The sequence below is a fragment of the Saccostrea cucullata genome, unplaced genomic scaffold, assembly GCF_032062105.1.
Source record: "Saccostrea cucullata isolate Sc308-1 unplaced genomic scaffold, CSIRO_AGI_Scuc_v1 ctg231, whole genome shotgun sequence".
In the NCBI taxonomy this organism is placed as follows: Eukaryota; Metazoa; Mollusca; class Bivalvia; order Ostreida; family Ostreidae; genus Saccostrea; species Saccostrea cuccullata.
In genome coordinates, this window is record NW_026926599.1 from 171,818 (window position 1) to 192,737 (window position 20,920).

Genomic DNA, 20,920 nt, shown 5'->3' on the forward strand with positions numbered 1-20,920 from the left:
ACAAAATTCAACGAAATTAAATCCCACACGAAATTTTATCTGACTATATATTGAATAGGATTAGTTTTAAAACAATGAAATTAAATGCACACGAAATTATTTTTGATGGCAAAACAACGAAATTTTATACCCACGAAAATTTGTGCTTCTACAGTAAATATTTTTAATAGTTTCAATCCCTAAAGGCATTCCCTGTTACCAGTTTCATGTGTCTTAAGTCTTTGAATCAATGAACAGAAATCCTCAGCATACTTCTCGCTAGGGATACCCCACAGACACTAAGAAATTTCATTTCCCATGGCATATCTAACATTATAAAATCTTCCTTTGATTGTTTTCATGCGTTTTGGGGAATGAAAAGATCTCACAATGGCTGCGATTAAACTAATATTGGTCATTGAAAAGTCCTGTATATTTTCTTTTCTTCAAAATTTATTTTTTTCTCTCAGAGTATATCCAACTGCGTTGTTACGCACAGGAAAAATACCTCGGTCACTGAGTTTTGGACTTTCTTTGCAAAACTTCTGAATTCAAGTCCATCTTCAACAATTCAATCACCCCTTCCCCTCATCCCTTCTACACACAGCAAGCAGTGACAATGTCTTTCATAATGGTAAATGGGAGGAGGCAGGGTATTATTTTCCAAGGTTTAGCAAAGTTAAAAGGCAGACGAATTTCTCTTAATGTCAGTTTCTTCTGAGTTTAGCCAGTTATATTGATAATTTTATTTTAATGAACAACGTTTTAATTATTTCTGGAAAAAGTTAAAACATACTAGACTTGAGAGCTTCCAATTTTTTTACTCATAATTGACCGTGTTCCAAAGCCTTTGATCCCCTTTCCAGCTACATTCACTCCTGAATCGCTGTCATTATCAATGCGCACCTCCACTTCAACATCCCTCAGCAAACCATCGAATAACACTGAAAACAAATCTTGTCCAATTTCGTCGAACCCTTTGTACTAACAGAATTTAGCAGTTGTAAGAGCTAAGGATTACCCCTATCTTCTATTCCAGCCTTAAATGCTATATGTATCAATCAGTCATCGGAATTTTGGTCTTTTCAACACTCAAGGAACTACACCTTTATGTTCAAACATTAAAAGTATATTTTGTTTACCAAAACCTTATGCAAAATGGACAAAAAATATTTCTGATTTTAAAGACAAAATAGCTTCCTATTTTGTGATCATGTACATTTATTGTCTTTCGGGGTTGAAAGGTCATTCTACATGTACTAGCAAGAAAATTCTAAAAGTTTACCATCTAGAATCACACTAGATAAAAAACAGATTAAGAATTTCCAACAACTGATATGATTTAGCAACCCTCGAACAACAATGTTCACTTGCCTTTATGCTCGGGGAATACTGCCCTTGATGCATCTTAATTGGCATATTTTATTCTAAACAGCAATTATTATATGATGATATTAATTATTTACACAAAGAAGCATATGGTGAGACGGGTAATAGGTAAATTGTCTTCAGAATTGTCGTCAAAAATAATGAAACAAAGACCCGTGTCTTAAAAAAAACATAAGTCATTAACAACAATTTCCTCCAACATTATTTGAACATTTGAACAGCATTTCTTTCGACCTTTTCCGGATTAAAGTGATAATATTAGTGATCTATTGTCATTTTAACAGTTGTACTACGTTCAGTAAGATATTCAAATCCTTTCTCCTATTCATTGGGAAATAATTTCCATTTTGAATCGGCATTTTAGCTTATAACTTACATCTGCACCTTAATTCAACTGTAGAATAGTGAGATGAAGTAAACAAAATACAAATCTCCAGTGTTTGTATATATGTTTGTATATATGTGAATGTAAAATCCTTGAACAAAGCAGAATATAGAAGCAATAGACAAATAAATCAGAGAAAATTCAAATCAAATGTAGAAACCACCAAAATTTTAAATTTTAAGTTAGTTATAATGTTAGCATTGTATTATCCTTTTTAAAGTTGCATTACGCTCAGTGAAATATTCTGCGTTTTGAACGAAATAAAGAGAAATTAAAAAAACATTGATTGTTTGCCATTTTGAATTGCCATTTTAACCTTTTGAACACAATTTTCATGAAGGCCAGAATATTTTTCGGATTTAGCATACCCGAAATAGGTTAAAAAATCTACGCTGGACCAAATATTAATTATTTCCGTTAAAAGCATTTTTTTCTATGAATCGGATTTAAATAATAAGGGCAGAGATCATGGAATTATTTATTGTATAACAGTGTTATATTATTTTTAGCGTTTGTATTTGGTGTCTATTTGACAGTCCATTGAAGTTAATATATAAAAATTCAAATGTTTTAAGACTTAAAAGCAACAGAAGCTACTGGTAAAAGACTCACTACACAATGTTAAGTACAGTAACCCTTTCAAACCATTTTACTTTTTTGGATGAATTATTTAGAAAACTTCTAGTATTTTCTGAGAAGTTTTTTTAATACATTTTTTTTCCTTTTTTGCATTTTGCAAATTCCATTTTACAGTTTTGAAGATTACCAATATATTGATAATATCATCCCCAACAGAAGGATATGGAAATAACGAACATTATTCAATCTCAACGTCCATTTAACGAATATACAAAATAAGAGCAGAGCAAACACGGACCTCCGAAACATCAGAGAAGGAATCAGTTGCCATGGAGGAGTGAACGTCCCCTGCCGACCGGTCCCACCCGCCGTGTGCTCGTTGTCATAATCAGGAAATAACGGGAAAAATCCGTGAATTTGCTGACAAAGTCATTGTATCGACCATAGAATTTACGAAATGATGACTTTAAACGAGACTGTTGATATTCTTGTTACATCAACTTGCTTGTCAATAATTTACCTCGTATAAGAAAATGTTCATGCGTAGAACATGCTCTTGCGTATCGAATCAACTGAGATATAAATACTCCGTATGCAGGTATGTTGCTGCAAAAGTAAGGGAAGTTGACGATAGAAAAGTTAAATTCATCACGTTTATCATATAGCTTGGTTGTTAGATTACCATTAGTGTCTTTTTCAAGTAAAATATCCAAGTATGAAGCAGAAGTGTCGGACTCTGTGGTATCTTTTATCTCAAGCTCACCAGTATATATCGCGTGGACGTAGGAATGGAAATTATCATTATTAATTGACAATACATCGTCGATATATCTAAATGTCGAGTTGAAGGCCACAGCAAGTGTTGTCTTCTTTTCACAAAAAAGATTTTGCATAAATTCCACTTCATATGAATATAAAAATTAGTCTGCTAATAACGGAGCGCAATTTTTACCCAATGATAATATCATCCCCAACAGAAATAAAATCAACTCTGATAGAATCACATCAATTGCAAACTCTTTTTTACAAGGAGTAGCTGGGCTAAAATTCTTTTAGGTCGAAACTGTTTAAAAGCCTTATTGCAATATACAGTTTTATTTCATATATATCTCTATTATGTATAATTTATGCAATCATCTATCTGCAAATTGGGAGAAAAGAACAAAATAAGATTATACTGTTATTTTTTTTCTCCAATTGCTTTGCTCTAATTTCGTTTTAATTACTATAATGTTTCTATTTATTATTATATTTTGTAATTTTTCAATTACATAACTATTATATTAAATGATATCGAAAAACAGATATGAAGGTTTTAAAAACAGGATAACGCAAGAATTGATACATGAAAAATATACATGTATTGGAAAAATATTTAATTGTCACTTACGGGAGAAGTTAAATACAGGGACAAGTTTGATAATCTGAACTTTTTCCATATAAAACATATATATTTCCATAGTGTTTTTCGGTACTCTCATTTGGATAAAAATGATCATATCTAGACATTACTGATGTGCAAAATTCGGGGGAAAAGGTACTCATTATTTCAAGAAAAGAAAAATGCCAAGTCTTCTTTAAATTGCTCAACTTGTGAATCAATATGTGTCTTAAATATATTATACTACTAGCTAGTAAACATGTTTTTGAAATCAACTCTTACATAGGTTACAAATGGAAAATAGTATTCAAAGTATCCAAAATTAACCATTTTACGAATTGAATTTCATGTTATAAACTATTATAAAGGATGTTAAGAAAGGTCATTTCAAATTCATAAGTTTCATAACACTCCTTATGTTGCAACAAAATAATAGAGAAAAGACTTCAAAACCTTTGCTTAGGGCGCATTATGATATCTCTGATGGGTTGGCAATTGTCGATGTTTTTTTATACCACAGAGAATAAAAATTTCGCTCTGTACATTTCAAGCGTACTTTTCAAAACCTACATTATTTATAACTGATGATAAATTTTTATAGACTTTGGAATAATAATAGTAATTTGAAATAGATTTTTAAATTTGACAATCATACGATCAAAGTCGAAGAACATAGCACCAAAATATGATATTCAACTTTACATTAGTCAAATAATAAATCGTATGTTTCTTACTGAAGGTCAATAGTTCAAACTAAAAACAAATAATGAGAAACGAAATTATTTAAAAAAAAAAAAAGAAAACAAAAACTGATATATAAAGAAAAACGAAGTTATTAAATAAATAAAAACGAAATAATTAAATAAATCATGAGGTTGTTCTTTATTTGAATAATTTCGTTTTTCTTTATATATTAATTTCGTTTTTCTTTATATGATAATTTCATTTTCTTATTTTAATAACGCCGTTTTTCTTTATATATTTATTTCGTTTTCCTTTATATATTAATTTCGTTTTTAAAGTAGAAAACTTAAACTAAAATACGGAATTTAAAGATGTGCATTGTAAGGGCCTGCATTCATTTATCATTAGCGCATGCGTGTGATAGACCTGATTGTTTTTTTGACAGTTAAAACGTGTGTTGTTTGCCTTTACTCTCACCTACTCCCATATCGAATGTGTTACCATTAAAATATATGAATAGGGGAGAATTAAACATTTGGTATCTTATAGTTATATGCTTAGATTTATGTTTTATCTTACATAAACATGATAATTGTGAACTTTGACCAGTCTGATAATTCGGTGAGATGTTGACGTCAACAATCGGATAACATTAGCTTTCTTAAACCCTCTGCCGGAAAGGTACTAATAATCAGCAAATAATGAATCTGAACATGACACATTGATGAGATTATCCGAATAAATTTTACAAAAATTTTAGATAATCATGAATGTTAAAATTCCTTTGTTTATAACATGTACTGTTGATTTTTTTTACATTTAGGAAATTCCAATGGCTCATTATAAATATTGCACAACATCTGCATCGCAATTTGAGGGTTTGTTTGATTTTATAAAAATGTATAACAAGAACAAGTCAGATATTAAAATCAGTCAAATTTGATTTGAATGATTGCTTACAATATTAGAAATAAAGCAAAACACTTTTGATTTTTTTGGTCTTTTTATCGATTTGAAGCATGATGAGAAGTGATGTACCATCTACTAGTTCTTATTCTCAGATATTAATAATGTCAAATTCTCAATCTGCACTATTTATAAGTCAATGATACGGACTACTATATAGTACTTGTTCTCACATACTCTAAATGACAAACTCTCAATCTGTGTATTTATAAGTCGGTGATATTTGTGAACGAACGATACACACATTTGCACATTACATGTATAAATCCCACAAGTTCATCACATCATTTTTCTTTTTTATTTTTAACAATCTAAGATTGATGGGCACACAGATAGAATTAATTTTATACAAGCAGAAACAGCTATCTACTTTAAATCAAGACTTACAGTCTACAGCATTGATGATGAAGGGATACGACACATCAACAATTTCCCGTAAACAAAATTGAACAGTTTATGAATCGTTTACAGAAATGTTAGTTTTAGGCCGTGTGCACGTTTTTTTTCTACTTTTGTCAAATTGATATTTATTAGTAGTTTTTTTTTTATATTTCATTCTCCCTACAAGTTTGTAAGGTCGAAAAAAAAAATGTCTACTAATAGTTACTATGTGATGCTTTAGAACACGCGCGCTTAATGTAATGATTAATTTGATTAGACCCTTCTCATGCACATGTATAAATTTCGTATTTTAGTTTCAGTCTTCCATTTTAAAATTTCGTTTTTCTTTATCTAATAATTTTGTTTTTCTTTATCTAATAATTTCGTTTTTTTTTATTCAATAATTTTGTGTTTCCTTATTTCATTATTTCGTTTTTCTTTATTTAATATTTTTTTTTCTGTCCGACAATATGAGAACAAAATTAATTTCCTTTTCCTTTCTTAATTAATTTTGTTTTTCTTTATTTTATAAATTTGTTTTTCTTTATTTTATAATTTCGTTTTTCTTTCTTTATGTTTTGATATGCACTACTGGGCGTTTATAGGTTTTTGATGAAATGGTGAATACATTTTTAAAAATCTGAATAAAAGATCACTCTAAACAACAGGTAGGTTGTTTCCATGGTTTTACCGCAAAGTAGCCATTAGCCCATTTTGTTCTCATATTGTCGGACATTAGGTCATTAGAGTTTAAACAGCTCTGCTGCAAAAGTATTTGCAAGAAAAAAACGGCGGAATTTATTTTAATATTCAATTAAAGATTAATCTTACCCTAGTATTCGTTGATGTTTGATTAATTAAGAGTTATCTCCCGTATTCTTCTCACAAGACCAATGACCTAAACTGATAACATATCAATGTTTTCGTGTGATATTTTTATCTATCGACGACATTCAACATTGGACGCAAGTCAAACGATATGAGCAATGAGGTTAAACAACTGGTAGCTGATTCTGATTTAAACGGGGTATAGAAACTGTGATATTGAGAGGTTCGTGAACTTAACAAAGTCGACAATTCTTTCTTTATGAAAAAGGTTTATTTCCTAGAAAAATTATGAAAAGTTGCCTTAAACAGGCAAACCTCCAAATGTTATTAAGTGTAGCAGAGACTCGTAAGAAGAACCGACAGAGACTGATGCAAGATATACCATACGAAAGTTCAATTATTTTGCAATATTGCTGCTTTATTGCAGTAACATTGCAGTTACACATTTTATCATCAGAAACTATTTTGGGGTTAGTGAAATATCACCGCTACATGCAACCACGTCTGTTGATATTCTGGTTAAACTACAAGAAAAAACTTTCTGGCAACATCTAGGATTAGGCATCAGGCATTTCTTGAGCATGCTCAGTCATTCACCTCCTCTTTTTAGATAAAGTTGGAGAGAATTCAAAGGCATGCATGTTTTGCTTCATTATTGACTTGTATCAAGTAAATTGGTATTGTTAATTATGAGAAATGGTATTAGACAAGATGTGTAGTAAGACCCAATAATTGGGAATAAGCTAGAAAAAAATAATTTCAACAGTTTCTATGGTATGGCCCTTTGAAAATATTATAAAAATGTCTTCTTTGCTTTCATGGTATACACATCAGACTTGCTGAGTCAAAACCATACTTTTTATGTGATGGAGGATTCTATCGGGATAATATAGGGAAAAGTATATGTATTTCAACTATATAATGCTTGATATCCATGTTTACCAGAATTGTACGTCTATTCTAATGTTGCAGGAAAAAAATTGAATGTATACTATCAATTAAATGCATGCACAAATGTAATTAATTGATTGCATGAATTTGAATACCTGAAAGAAAATTGAATCCATATATGTTGGAAATTTCAAACAAATTGGCCTAATTAAGCTAATATATAATACTCAGATTGGCAATTGGGTATTTGTGATGGGCATAATGTTATGGACATTGTTACAGTGACATATTTATATTGTTTCTATGCATATTTTTATGTGCCCAGATCGAAAGATTGGGGTGTGTATTGCTTTGTCCTGTCTGTTTGACTGTTAACTTCAACCTTCACCATAATTTTTGATCAAGAATAGATACTTAATTCATATTTGGTATGCATACTCCACTATTTCTTTCACTAGTTAACACTTATTTTTTCAAATGACATCAAGTTCAATGACCATGTGACCTTTACTGTAACCTTCATGCTTAAAATAGCCTTTTTAAACTTCCACAATAAATTTTGAACCATAACATATAGAAACTTCGTATTTAGTATACGCTAATTAAGTTCCTTAAATTTACGACAAATTAAAATTTAGGCTTTTTGATATCAGTGACAGCTGCTTCTTTAATAAAAATGGAACTCGTAAATTTACTTACATCGTCCTTTGTCATTTGCAAAATTATTTTGTTGAAACAGATTTTGATTGCACACATAAGAACTCTGAAGTTGACATCAAGAAGATGCTTGAATTTCTGACTGACAACATCTATGTGGCTTTTAGAAACCAGGTATTCCAATAATTTGTTGGAATTCCCATGGGTACAAATTGCACTCCGTTATTAGCAGATTTATTTTTATATTCATATGAATCAAAATTTATGCAAAATCCTATGTGTGAAAAGAAGAAAACACTTGCTGTGGCCTTCAACTCGACATTTAGATATATCGACGACGTATTCTCAATTAATAATGATAATTTCCATTCCTACGTGGACACGATATATCCTGGTGAGCTTGAGTTAATAGATACCACAGAGTCCAACACTTCAGTTTCATACTTGGATATTTTGCCTGAAAAAGACACTAATGGTAATCAAACAACCAAGCTATATTACAAACGTGATGATTTTAACTCTATCGTCAACTTCCCTAACTTATGCAGCAATATACATTCATCACCTGCATACGGGGTATATATATATATCTCAGTTGATTAGATATGCAAGAGCATGTTCTACATATGAACGATTTCTTAAACGAGGTAAATTATTGACAAGCAAGTTGACGAAACTAGAATATCAGCATTCTCTTTTAACGTCATCATTTTGTTCTATGGTCGATACAATGACCTTGTCAGGAAATACAGTTTATCATTGAGTCAAATGCTGATTGACATTTTTTCATACCAATAGTAAGTCCATAACATGTATTTATACACTGAATTGACGACGATTTTTCCGTTATTTCCTGATCATGACAAAGAGCACACGGCGGGTGTGACAGGTCGGTAGGGGATGCTTACTCCTTCTTGGCACCTGATCCTACCTCTGATGTTTCGGGTGTCCGTGTTTGCTCTGCTCTTATTTGATATTGTCTTATGGAACTTGAGATTGAATACTGTTCGTTATTTCCATATCCTTTTTCCCTTCTCTGTTGTGACCTTGACTGTGATCGATGTACTAAAATAAGCTGTTTCAAACTTTGTTGCCGTCGGGGGCATAGTGTTTCAAAAACACATCTGGTTTCTTTTTTATGATGAACAACGACATTTCTTTATATTTTCAAAGAATACCATAAGAAGCTATTTCTTACTGACCATGTGACATTTGACTTAATTAATTTTACTATTACTTTACTATTGCCCTTACCTTATTACTGAAGATCAATTATTTTTATAATTATTTTTACGCTTTTGATTGAATTTGATCAAAATAAGGATTTTAAAGAGCATTTTCCAGCATATGAAATGTATTCAAAATAATACCATGTTCATCTCTTAACGACCAATCTTCTAGTACATGCACATATTTTTAATATTTTGGAAAATCTGTATATCAAATTATGGAAAATACTGGGCCTCCGTATAATAGGTAAGCTATTTAATTCTTTGATGCTAATTAAATCTCTTAAGGACTCCCAAAATTTTTTGGCAGACTAAGAATTAAGTTAATTCTGATTCAAGAAGGTAGAAGCTACATGCACTTTGTAGTTATGGAATTTTCAAATTACCTTCACGAGAACACTTTTCCACAGAATCTCTATCATCCATTTCATGGTCACCATCACGTCTTACAAGGATCTCTACTTGTTCTTGCACGGAAAAGTCATTTGGAAGTCCATCGTCATTTATACGAATGAAACATTTTAAAGCATGGGAATCTTTAATAATATTACGTTGGTGATCTTCATTTCTGTGGTTAACAATGCCTGTAAAAAATACTAAAAGATATGATTTTATATAAAAAAAAAAAAAGAAATAATGTCACACTCACTCATAATTAAATGAACCAATATAAAGGTAGTACCTGTTACAAAAATTGAAAATGAACCTGGTCATCTGATTTATGCATAACAAGAGGCCTATGGGATGCATTGCTCACCTGAGCACAATGGCTTGAAAAAAGCATAAAATATGTTCCTTTTTGAAAAGTAAGACTTGAATTTTAAATCTGAGAATGCTTCCTTATAAATAAAAATGGTTTCCTGTTCTTCAACAGGAGATTTTTTCTTCCATATTCCTTTGCAAAAATTAAATCCAAATTGTGGCTACTCCCTAGCCATTGATTTGAACAAATGTGAAACTACACTACTTAATGGTGCTTCCATGTCAATATAAATAAACATCACTCTCCCATTTTATAAAAGAAGACTTTTCCTAAATATTCAAAAAAAAACTTTGATAGTTTATTATAGACCCGTCCTACCAATGGGTCATGATTTTAACAAACTTGATTAAAAACTACATGAGGATACTTCCATATACATATATCCAATCATGGCATTCTTGTGCTTTATAAGAAGATTTCTTTTTAAACTGTGAAATCACAAATTTTAAAGGGGGTTTAATTTTCATTTTTTTCGACGTGAGAAGATACCATGAATTCATGTCCACCCTGAAATGTAAAATACATAACTAATCAACAATTAAAATCCCAACAAACCAAGAATTTTTCCTCAAACCACGAAAATTAGACCACATGAAAATATGTGATTTTACAGTATTCATATGCAAAAGTTTGAGTATCCATTGTGGCCCAGCCCAACACGGAAACTATGACCACTAGAAAGGTTATTTTATCTATTATCAAGTCTGTACCGCCGTACAAAATACAGGTTTTAATGTCAAAGTAAACTGTCAACAAGTTGAATTGTAAAAGTCAGTGCTTCTCTCAAAAGTACATTAAGTTGGAAACACATGTTAAACAATGAAATGTCTGAGATACCTACCTACCCACCAAAAGCTCGACAACTAAAAATACATTCAGGTATCCAGAAATCTCAAATAAACTTTTGTAATTTTTTACCAAGAATTTTTATCAAATTAGGTTAATTAACATGATTAATTATTTGTCTCAATAAAAGGATTAGTCTGAGACTTTAAGACTGACGTTATTGTCAAACCAGTGAAAATTGTAAATATTTATGACAGAAAGAGAATTATGTGCATAAATTAGAATCAACATATACATGTACGTGTTATTTTGAGGAGGAGGAGGATGGTAGACGTGAGCTAAGGGGAAAAAGAAAGGGTGACAAAAATATTACATGTTCAGGTTATAACTTATTGCATGCAAAAAATAAATAGAGATCAAGTTTAGAATAATGAATATATACATAAGCTGACGTATTCAAAATTAAGTGCAATCACCTGGTCACTGGGTATGGAGTTGTTCCCATATTTATGAATATGCACTGAACACTAAATGACCATGTAATGTATTCATAGATGATTTCTTAGCATATTCATGAAATCGCACACTGCTGTCCATACAAGAGGACAGGGGGCTTAATCGCTCACCTGAGCAAATCAGCTAGAAAAAAAATTAGTACTGAAAAGTTTACTGAAGGGGGAGAGTGGGGGGGGCTTGAATTTTAATACTACTTGAGAATAATTTCATATTTAATACAGCATATGACTTTGCTGCTCTTGATAAAAAGATTTTTTTTTAAAAAATTTTCTTCCTATATATAACTTCATAATAATTTGAATTTGATACCCCATATTTTTCCTCCCTATCCCAAGTGCCATGATTTGAATAAATTTAAATTTTCAATACATGAGGATGCTTACCTGTCATTTTGACTAAACATTGCTTTTCTGTTCTTGAGAATTTTCCCTTTATTTTTCTATGTAAAACTTTGATCAACCATTGTGACCCCACCCTACCCTTGGTGATAACGATTTGAACAAATTTAATTCTACACTTCCCGTAAATGCTTTCATCTAAATGCTAGTATAACTAATAATGATTTTGCTATTCTTAAAAAGAAGATTTTTAAAAATATTTTTTAATGTAAAACTTGGATCCCAATTGTGGCCCGCCCTATACCTGGGGGTTATGATTTGAACAAACTAGAACCTACATTACATGAGGAGATTCCACATAAATATCACTAATCATGATGGCTTTAAAGTATTTGAGAGGACGATTTTAAAAAAGTTTCCTATCTAGTCCTATGTAAAACTTTGATGGGCCATCGTGACCCCACCCTACCCCCGGGGGTCGTAATTTGAACAAACTAAAATCTTCACTACCTGAGGATAATTTCACATGAGTGTCAACTTCTTAGTCCAGTGGTTCTTGAGAAAATGATTTTAAAAGACATTTCACTTATTGCACAGAAAAAATATTTGTTGACATAACCGGGCAAAATGCCACACATAATATAAAAGATTCTTCACTTACATGTATATGGTCTTCAAAATTTCATATCAAAATATTGTAAATTGATATAAATTTTGAGTGATTTTTCAGCAAATATTATTAAGTCATTGAGCAACAAAATCTTCTAAGTTAGAAGCATTATAATAAAATATGTTATTTAGCTTTCATTTTCTTACTATTTTCCAAAGAGTACCTAAACAGTTTGAGTTACCTCATCTACTCAACATCCAAACACAATTTCTTGTCAAGCTCGAAATCTATTAAACAAGTTAGGAATATTCCTAGAATTTCTTTTATTTTAAAACCAACAAGAGGCCCATGGTCCACATCGCTCAACTGAGCACTGTGGCTAGCAAACAAAGCTGAAATAAGCTCATTATTGAAAGGTTTAAGCCCAAAAGTAGTCTCAGCCATTCCTTAAAGGTGAGAAGGTAAGATTTGCACAAACTTGAATCTACACCACCCGAGAATGCTTCCATATAAATACACGTATGACCAATCATGGCTTTGCGATTCTTGAGAAGATTCTTAAAGAATTTTCCAATATATTTCGAAGTAGAACTTTGGCCGGCCAATGTGGCCCCGTCCTACCCCCAGGGATCATGATTTGGACAAATTTGAATCTACACCACCTGAGGATGCTTCCATATAAATATGACCAATCATGACTTTGTAGTTCTTGTGAAGAAGATTTTTAAAGAATTGTCCTATATATTTCCATGTAAAACTTTGGTCGGCCACGCCCTAACCATGGGGGTCATGATATAAAAATCTTGAATCTACACTACCTGAATATGCGTTCATAAAAAATATGATCAATAATGTCTCTGTTTTCCAGAGAAAAAGAATTTTAAAGAATTTTCCAATAGATATATTAATATAACTTTGTTCAGCCATTGTACCTCCCCCCCCCCCAACTAACCCGAGGGGGTCATAATTTGCACAAACTTCAATCTTAACTCCCTGAGGATGCTTCCATATAAATTTGAACAATCATGGCTTTGCTATTCTTAAGAAGATTTTTAAAGAATATCCTATAATTTCTATGTAAAAGTTGTGGCTCTTGTGGCCCCGCCCTATATTGAGGGGTCATGATTTGAACAAACTTGAGTCTACACAATTTGAGATGCTTCCATATAAATCTCATCTTTCCTGGCACAGAAGTTCTTGAGAAGATTTTTAAAGAGTTACCCTATATAATTCTATGTAAAATTTTGGTCGGCCATTGTGCACCAACCCTTCCCCCGGGGGTCATGATTTGAACGAAATTGAATCTACACTACCTGATGATGATTCTACATGAGTGTTATCTTTCATGGTCCAGTAGTTCTTGAGAAGAAGATTTTTTAATGCCATTAATTTTTCACTTATTCATAATTATCTCATCTTTGAAGAGGGCTTGGTCCTTCATTTGAACAAACTTATATCCCCTTCACCCAAGGAAACTTTGTGGCAAGATTGGTTCAAATTGGCCCAGTGGTTCTTGAGAAGAAGTCGAAAATATGAAAAGTTTACAGACAGGTTCTTGGGAGGAAGATGAGGATGTGAAAAGTAAACAACAATAACGACAACAACGACAACCACGACAACAATAACGACAGACGACTTACAAATTTTGATAAGAAAAACTCATTTGAGCCTTCGGCTCAGTTGAACTAAAAAGTGTTTTTGTTTTTTGAACAGAATACTGAATTTTATGAATTTTTTTTCCATAAAACTAAAAACTTTTTCAACTATATCTAAATTTATAAGTTTAAGTTTCATTTAATATCCGTTATTTTTTTTAAAGTACAGGAAAAAGTAAACAAAGTTTTCAACAATTGTTCACAGTGTAAATTGGTCCTTGATTGCAAATTGCTTAATTAAAACACATCTATTTTCAAACTTGCTTTCACTGGGCAAAATAACAAGTGTCATTTTTAACCATCTGCTTTCTTTCACGAAAACGATCAATCCATACATTGATTGAATTAATAGGAAGTCATTTGTCTTAATAAACTATGTGCAAATTATTATTCTCTACTTCAAAGGGATTTCTAAGATGTACCATAAATTAAACAGTCGGTTATTGAACGAGTGGAACTGAAAAAAACATTTTTCGTCACAAGTGAGCTACATAGTGACGTAATTTTACACATTGTGACGTGACAGCGAGAAAAACTATATTCAGCATATGCTATTTATTAAACCTGTTTATGGCTATGTGTACACTATTTTTTTTTTCTAATCTGAATCGGGGTTTTGTAGATAAAGAGAGTTTGCTAACTTTTTGATCACCCCTCGCACACTTAAAAGAATAGGAGAATTCAAAGAATAGCATGGTGCAAAGTTTTAAAATATCATGCAACATCATTTGTGTTTGCTGAAAAAGTGGATTTTTAGGTTCAACAGGACTTTGAACACAGTTCAAAAACACTTGTATATAATGTAAGTAAAAAATTATTGTTTCTCAGTAAAGAAATAAAATATTATAAATTGAATAATTATTACTTTAATTATCTGAGTATTCTATGTCTGTACATGTATATTTATTCATGTACCTTGACCTATTTTCGACACGAATTGTGTCTCCTGAATTTTACAAGTGCATACATCATGGTCCACTTTGACTCCACTAAATATCGACACGGAACCTACAAAATGAACAGACAAATATTCAATGATTTTTCAAGGTTTAAGAAGTATAAAAAATAGTCTTCTTAAATACTTTTAAAATGTCATGCTCGTGTTTTTTTATTGGTGGTATATTTACTTTTTTTCAGCAGTGTAAAAAAACAACACCAATTATATACACTATTATGCATTTAATGACTGTTCCATGGCAACGTGTTTTGTCGGAGCAAAGAACCAAAATGTTTGATGGAGGGTTGAAAAAAGGGATATTAACAGAAAACGCAAATTCATTATGTTTTGGCATGCCTTTAACTTTTTATTATAATAAAACATTCTGCTTTTATTTGCTTCCATACTACGATTTCAACTTAATCAATTTTGTAGAGTTCTGCCGAACTCCAACGAATGAAAATAAAATACAGCTGATTTCCAATTACTGTGACATATAAGCGATATAACATGTTATCGGCAGGTCCGATATCTTCATCTTCGATCAAACATCGACTTTTTATGACCGCTCAGTAAAACAATGGAAATTTTGGACTATTACAGCATAAAATTATAAAAGGAAAACAATTAAATTTACAACAGTAAAAATCAAATTCAAAGTCAGGGTTTCATAGAAACAAACCGTCATTTGACTCTGGATACATCAAATCTTCCTTCGTTTCCGTACTAGATTCCAAGGGTTCGATAATCATGTAATCCACAGTCATCTGTTTTGAAGCCTCATTTTTACATATTTCTTTGTCTAAATTGAAGAAAATGTTCCTAAATCATTTTGAGTTTAATACAAAAAAATTTTCAGTACAAAGACTCATAAAGAAAGTTGATAAATAATAGGCAACACCTAATTATACATATTTAGAGGATAACTTTATGCTTTATGATGAGGAAACAGATATTCAGTCTTTCAATCTGTGAGCAGTTTACATTTTCAAAATTTTTCTTACACATTTGTGTACGTATACTAGAAGTGCTCAAGCTATTTAAAATGGAAATTCGAAAGAAAGTGAAAACATGAAACAATTGAAATATTAATAGTTCCACGTAGTGACATTTCTCTGCAGAAAATGTTATGCCTATACACAGCATTAAGTATTTATTTGAAAACAAATCAACAATATCTTTTTCAGTAGAATGAAAAAGTAGCTTCAAAACACTCATTTAAAAAAATCACATACCTAGGATATAAAAAAGAAGTAGGTTGTTGTTTTTTAACAGAATATTGAACATTATTCAAACTGTTTTTATATAAAATTAAAAATGATTAAATAATTAGAAGGTTACTTTTTAATATTCTTTATATTTTTAATTTAAAGGGAAAAGAAAACAAAATAAACTTTACTGCTTTTACTCGAAATCGATGCTAAATTTGGGAAAAATATTCAGTGTTATGTTTAGTATTTGTTTTTTGTTAAGTTACAAAGGGACTCGCTTCCGCTTAAATCTTTAATTGTAAAATATATTGAAAATTCATTGCGATAAAATTTAATGTTCAAATATTAAAGAAGCCCCTAATTACAGAGACAGATTTAATATTCATCAGACACTTCTCTGAACTGCTTCATATTCAGGTTTATCTTCTAAATGGCTTTTAAATCGACAAGGAACCTACACAATGAACAGACAAATATTCAATGATTTTTCAAAGGTATTGAAGTGTAGTCTTCTTCAATGCTTCTGATGTTATACTTTTGAAATGTAAAATTTGTTATTCTCATGATTTTGTATTGGTGGTTTATTTACTTTTTGAGCAGAGTAAAAAAGCAACATAAATCACATACAATATTTTGCATTTATTGACTGTTCCATGACAACATGTGTTTTGTCGGAGCAGAGAACAAAAGAGTTTGGTTCAAGGTGTGGAAAAAGGCATAGTGGCAGAGAATGCACTTTCATTATGTTTTTGCATACCTTTAACTTTTCATTATGATAAAACATTTTGTTATTATTTACTCCCATACTACGAGTTCAACTTAATCAATTTTGAAGAGTACTGCCAAATTCAACGAATGCAAAAAATACAACCGATCCCCAATTACTGTGAGATAAACGATATAACATCTTATCGATAAGTACGATATCTTTATCTTTTATCAAACATCGACTTTTGATAACGGCTTAGTAAAATAATGTAAATGCTAGAATATTAAAACAGGAAATTAGATGAGGAAAACAATTAAATGTAAAACAGTAAAAATCAAATTCACAATCAAGGTTTCATAAAGACAAACCGTTATGTGATTTTTGAGACATCGAACCTTCCATCGTTTCCGTACAAGATTCCAAGGGTTCGATATTCATGGAATCTACAGTCGTCTGTTTTGAAGCCTCATTTTTTCGTTTTTCTTTGTCTAAATTGAAGAAAATGTTCCTAAATCAATTTGAGTTTACCAAAAAAATATTTTCACTACAAAAGCTAAAAAAGAATGTTGATAAATGGAAAGCAACACCTAATTACATCTCCAGAGGATAATTTTGTGCTTTATAAAAAGAGACTTAAAATGGAAATCTGATTGAATGTTCACGCAACAGAAAGCATGAAACAATTGAAAAATCAATAATTCTGCGTAGTGACATTTCTCTACAGAAAATGTGATGCCCCCATAAAATGCATTAATTATTTATTTGAAAACAAATCAACAATATCCTCTTCAGCAGAATGAAAAATAGTAGCTTTACGGCAAATTAAATAACATCAATCTAAAGTAACCCAAAAAGTGTCATGATGTAATATGAAATTGCAATGCACAAATTTAAGATCTGATGATGTGAAACGACATGAATAAATTTATTGTTACATTTGACATACTAGTTTGAAAACTATTTCAATTTTTTTTTATTTTAAATTTGATGCTAATTAAATCTCTTGAAGACTCCCATCTTTGTCTATCAGCAATCATTTTTATGAAGATAATAGGAAAAAAACTTGACCTACATGATAGGCTTTAAATTTCTGCAATTCTTTTATTTTGATAATACTTTTATTTTAATTTTTAAGAGCGTGTCTCAGAGAAAAACATGCAAAATCTGAAAAATCGTCCAGGAGGGTCTACAAAACTTCTTATTTTATCATATATTTTTAAGGTCTAGGTTGTCTGAGGATCTAAAATTTAAATTTGAAAAGTGTGCCACGTGTTTCTATTTTTAGTAACAGCCCTGTTTCTATATTTAGCAAAAATTGGCATAAAATAGTAGGTGCAAATATGAAAGTTTGAGACCTTGCAAAATCAATTGAAAAATTTTTGCAATGCCAGATATCAATTATATCATCAACACATACATGTCAAAGATGAAAAAAAATTATTTTTCACAATGATTGCATCTATATGTATTCTATGATCGAGCCACAAGTAAAGCTAAATTTAGAACTTTAGATTTGTTATCCTTGTTTAGTGCAATGGTACAGCTTAAATGGTGAAAATAATTTTATCTAATAATGTGCTTTATAATAATTTATTTATGCTCTATCAAATATCAAAAATTCACTGATGGCTTTTAATAGGACATATAACAAATAATTGGTGGAAATGATGACCTTTCGATGTTAGCCAAGCTCTCCATTTGTATCTTAAAATTGTTCAAATGTAATGAATATTGCTTCAGTTGATGATTAATAAACTGATTTTAATGTAAATAAATGCCGAAAAAACAATCATAATTAAAACCGTCGTGAAAGTGTAAAATATTCACCAAAATTGATAAAGAAAGATAATAAAATGAGTGTTATTTATGTGTTGAAGAGTTATCTCCCGTAGTAGAACTCTCCATACAAAAAAGGGAGAAAATGATATTACAACACTGAGGGGGCAAAAGAACAATATGATTTCAGCAATTTTTCAAACATTTCAAGCGGTGATGGCCCAATAAATTCATTTAGAAGAATACACTAAGGATCTTTCAAACCATATTCGTTTACTCAAGTCTCTGAACATACCCTAGCTGGATTGTATGGAAAATTTATGATGTACCAGAGGCGATCGTTTTGCTGCATTCTGTAGTCTGTACTGCTGTAGGCCTATAGAAATGGTATTTTTTCTATTGACACTACTAGCACATTAAAATTATAAGTATGTCCAGGACAATTAAGGATTAAAATGGCAAAGAATAAAGCCAAAGTGCTGCCGTCCCGATCAAAAGGGAGAAAGCAAAAGCAGACCGATGGGCTACCCCTACCTTTGTAAAGAATATTGATTGAAAATGAGAGAGACAATATACCAGTTCAGTTGGATCAGGTAGGACAAAATTTTCAGTTGGAAGTTAAAATAATGAATGTATGAGTTTGGACCAAGGAGTATGACAGTGGTTTTAATAGAGGAAATAAGTATATTTTGATACATGCAAGGACAATTTTGAAGATTTAGCTGATCACACAAATATTTCGTCACCATAATTACATAAAGATTTATACAAAATTAAATTGAGCGTCTATAAATTTTTCAAATTGATGATATTTTGAAAATCAAGAAAATTGATTAAAATCATTAAAATATACTGTCACTCATAAAGTTAATACTGAAAATTTTAGCTTGTATATGCACTAGACAGTATATGCTTGCTAGCTAGTATACCAGGTGTATTATAGAGGTTTTAAACATCTCCCATATATTTTATAATTCCTCTCTTGAATTATACATTATTTACAATTGATTAAAATTCTTTCCCATAGCAACAGTTGTCCATGTGCTGCAGTATTTATTGGATCCAACCAAATCAGAAGAGAAAACCCTGAAGCAAATTCATATGGTAAAGTGTAGAGCTAGAAAATTAATAATTATATTTTTCACTGGTCACATTTTTTAATAACTCAATACTTCAATAACTCTTATTATCCCACTGGGCCAGTTGATTTTAGAAGAACTGGCCAAAATGCATAACTATAATTTATAGTACATGTAATACCTGTTTATATTACATGTATTATGATGCTTTGTAATAGTGCAACATACATACAACAAAACAAACCAAAAGTCTCTGTTGAGACTGTAGCTCTATTGGTTTGTTCTTATAACAAACAGAAAAAGGAAGAAAAAAAGTAGCAGTTGGGTCTAGAATAATGATTTTTGATAAAGCCTCTTTTTGTGGAAAGATTGCAATAAAACCACAACTGAAGGAGCTGCTTTGATAAAATTTTAGAAAATTTTCAATTTTAGTTACTGTAACAAAATCATTCATCAATATAAAAAAAAACAAAAAAAACAATTTTTCTCTGTGTAGTTTATTTGCCACATTATATTATAATCAGACTAAAACTGTATTTAAAATAGCCTTTTGAAAGTATTTCACAGAAATTTCTATTTTTTATTAACCATGGCAACACTGTTCATCAAAATTAAAAAAAAAAACCCATACATTATCTTCTAATTTGTAATTCAACCGTTTACAAAGGTTATGTCTTTCTCGAGAATTTTTCACTCATATGGAGACGTCACTGTTTGCTGGTGAAGGGCTTCAAATTTTGACCTATATACTGGGCACTCAGGGCCATTGAGCGGTGAGGGTTCTTTATCATGCCAGCGCCTATCATGAAACGGGACCTACGTTTTCAAGGTCATACCCGTTATCCGAGAGACCTATGACTTTCACTTCTGATGCCGAGCACTTAGTGAAGGAACAGTCACTACCTATTACTTCTTAGGTTTGACTTTGCACCGGGAATGAGAATCGAACCCGAGCCGGACCTCCCAATCATGAAGGGAACGCTCTACCACTAGGCTACCGTTAACGGTCCTATTATGAAAAGTACACTTTATAGTTAGTCTTAAAATAAATCACCACCTTCATCTAAAGTAAATTGTTTATGCTGCATTTTAATTCATATTTTAGGTAATACAGGGATTTCTAAGAGTGGAGGATCTCAGGAGTGGAACTGTTTCATTTACCCAACACCTTGAGCTGACTGATCAAGGGAA

At 31.1% G+C, this 20,920-nt stretch overlaps 1 protein-coding gene across 1 annotated transcript in view; it reads right to left on the minus strand.

The window, feature by feature from the left end:
• Positions 1–774: 774 nt before the first annotated feature.
• The window catches only part of LOC134272207 (uncharacterized), a 77,823-nt gene continuing 57,677 nt past the window's right edge, over positions 775–20,920 (minus strand). The window contains exons 20-24 of the mRNA XM_062754453.1: positions 17,243–17,362; positions 15,637–15,756; positions 14,933–15,025; positions 9,736–9,933; positions 775–923 (exon numbers count right to left, since the gene is read on the minus strand). Coding sequence (XP_062610437.1) covers positions 775–923; positions 9,736–9,933; positions 14,933–15,025; positions 15,637–15,756; positions 17,243–17,362 — 680 coding nt within the window. The remainder of the gene's footprint in view (positions 924–9,735; positions 9,934–14,932; positions 15,026–15,636; positions 15,757–17,242; positions 17,363–20,920) is intronic.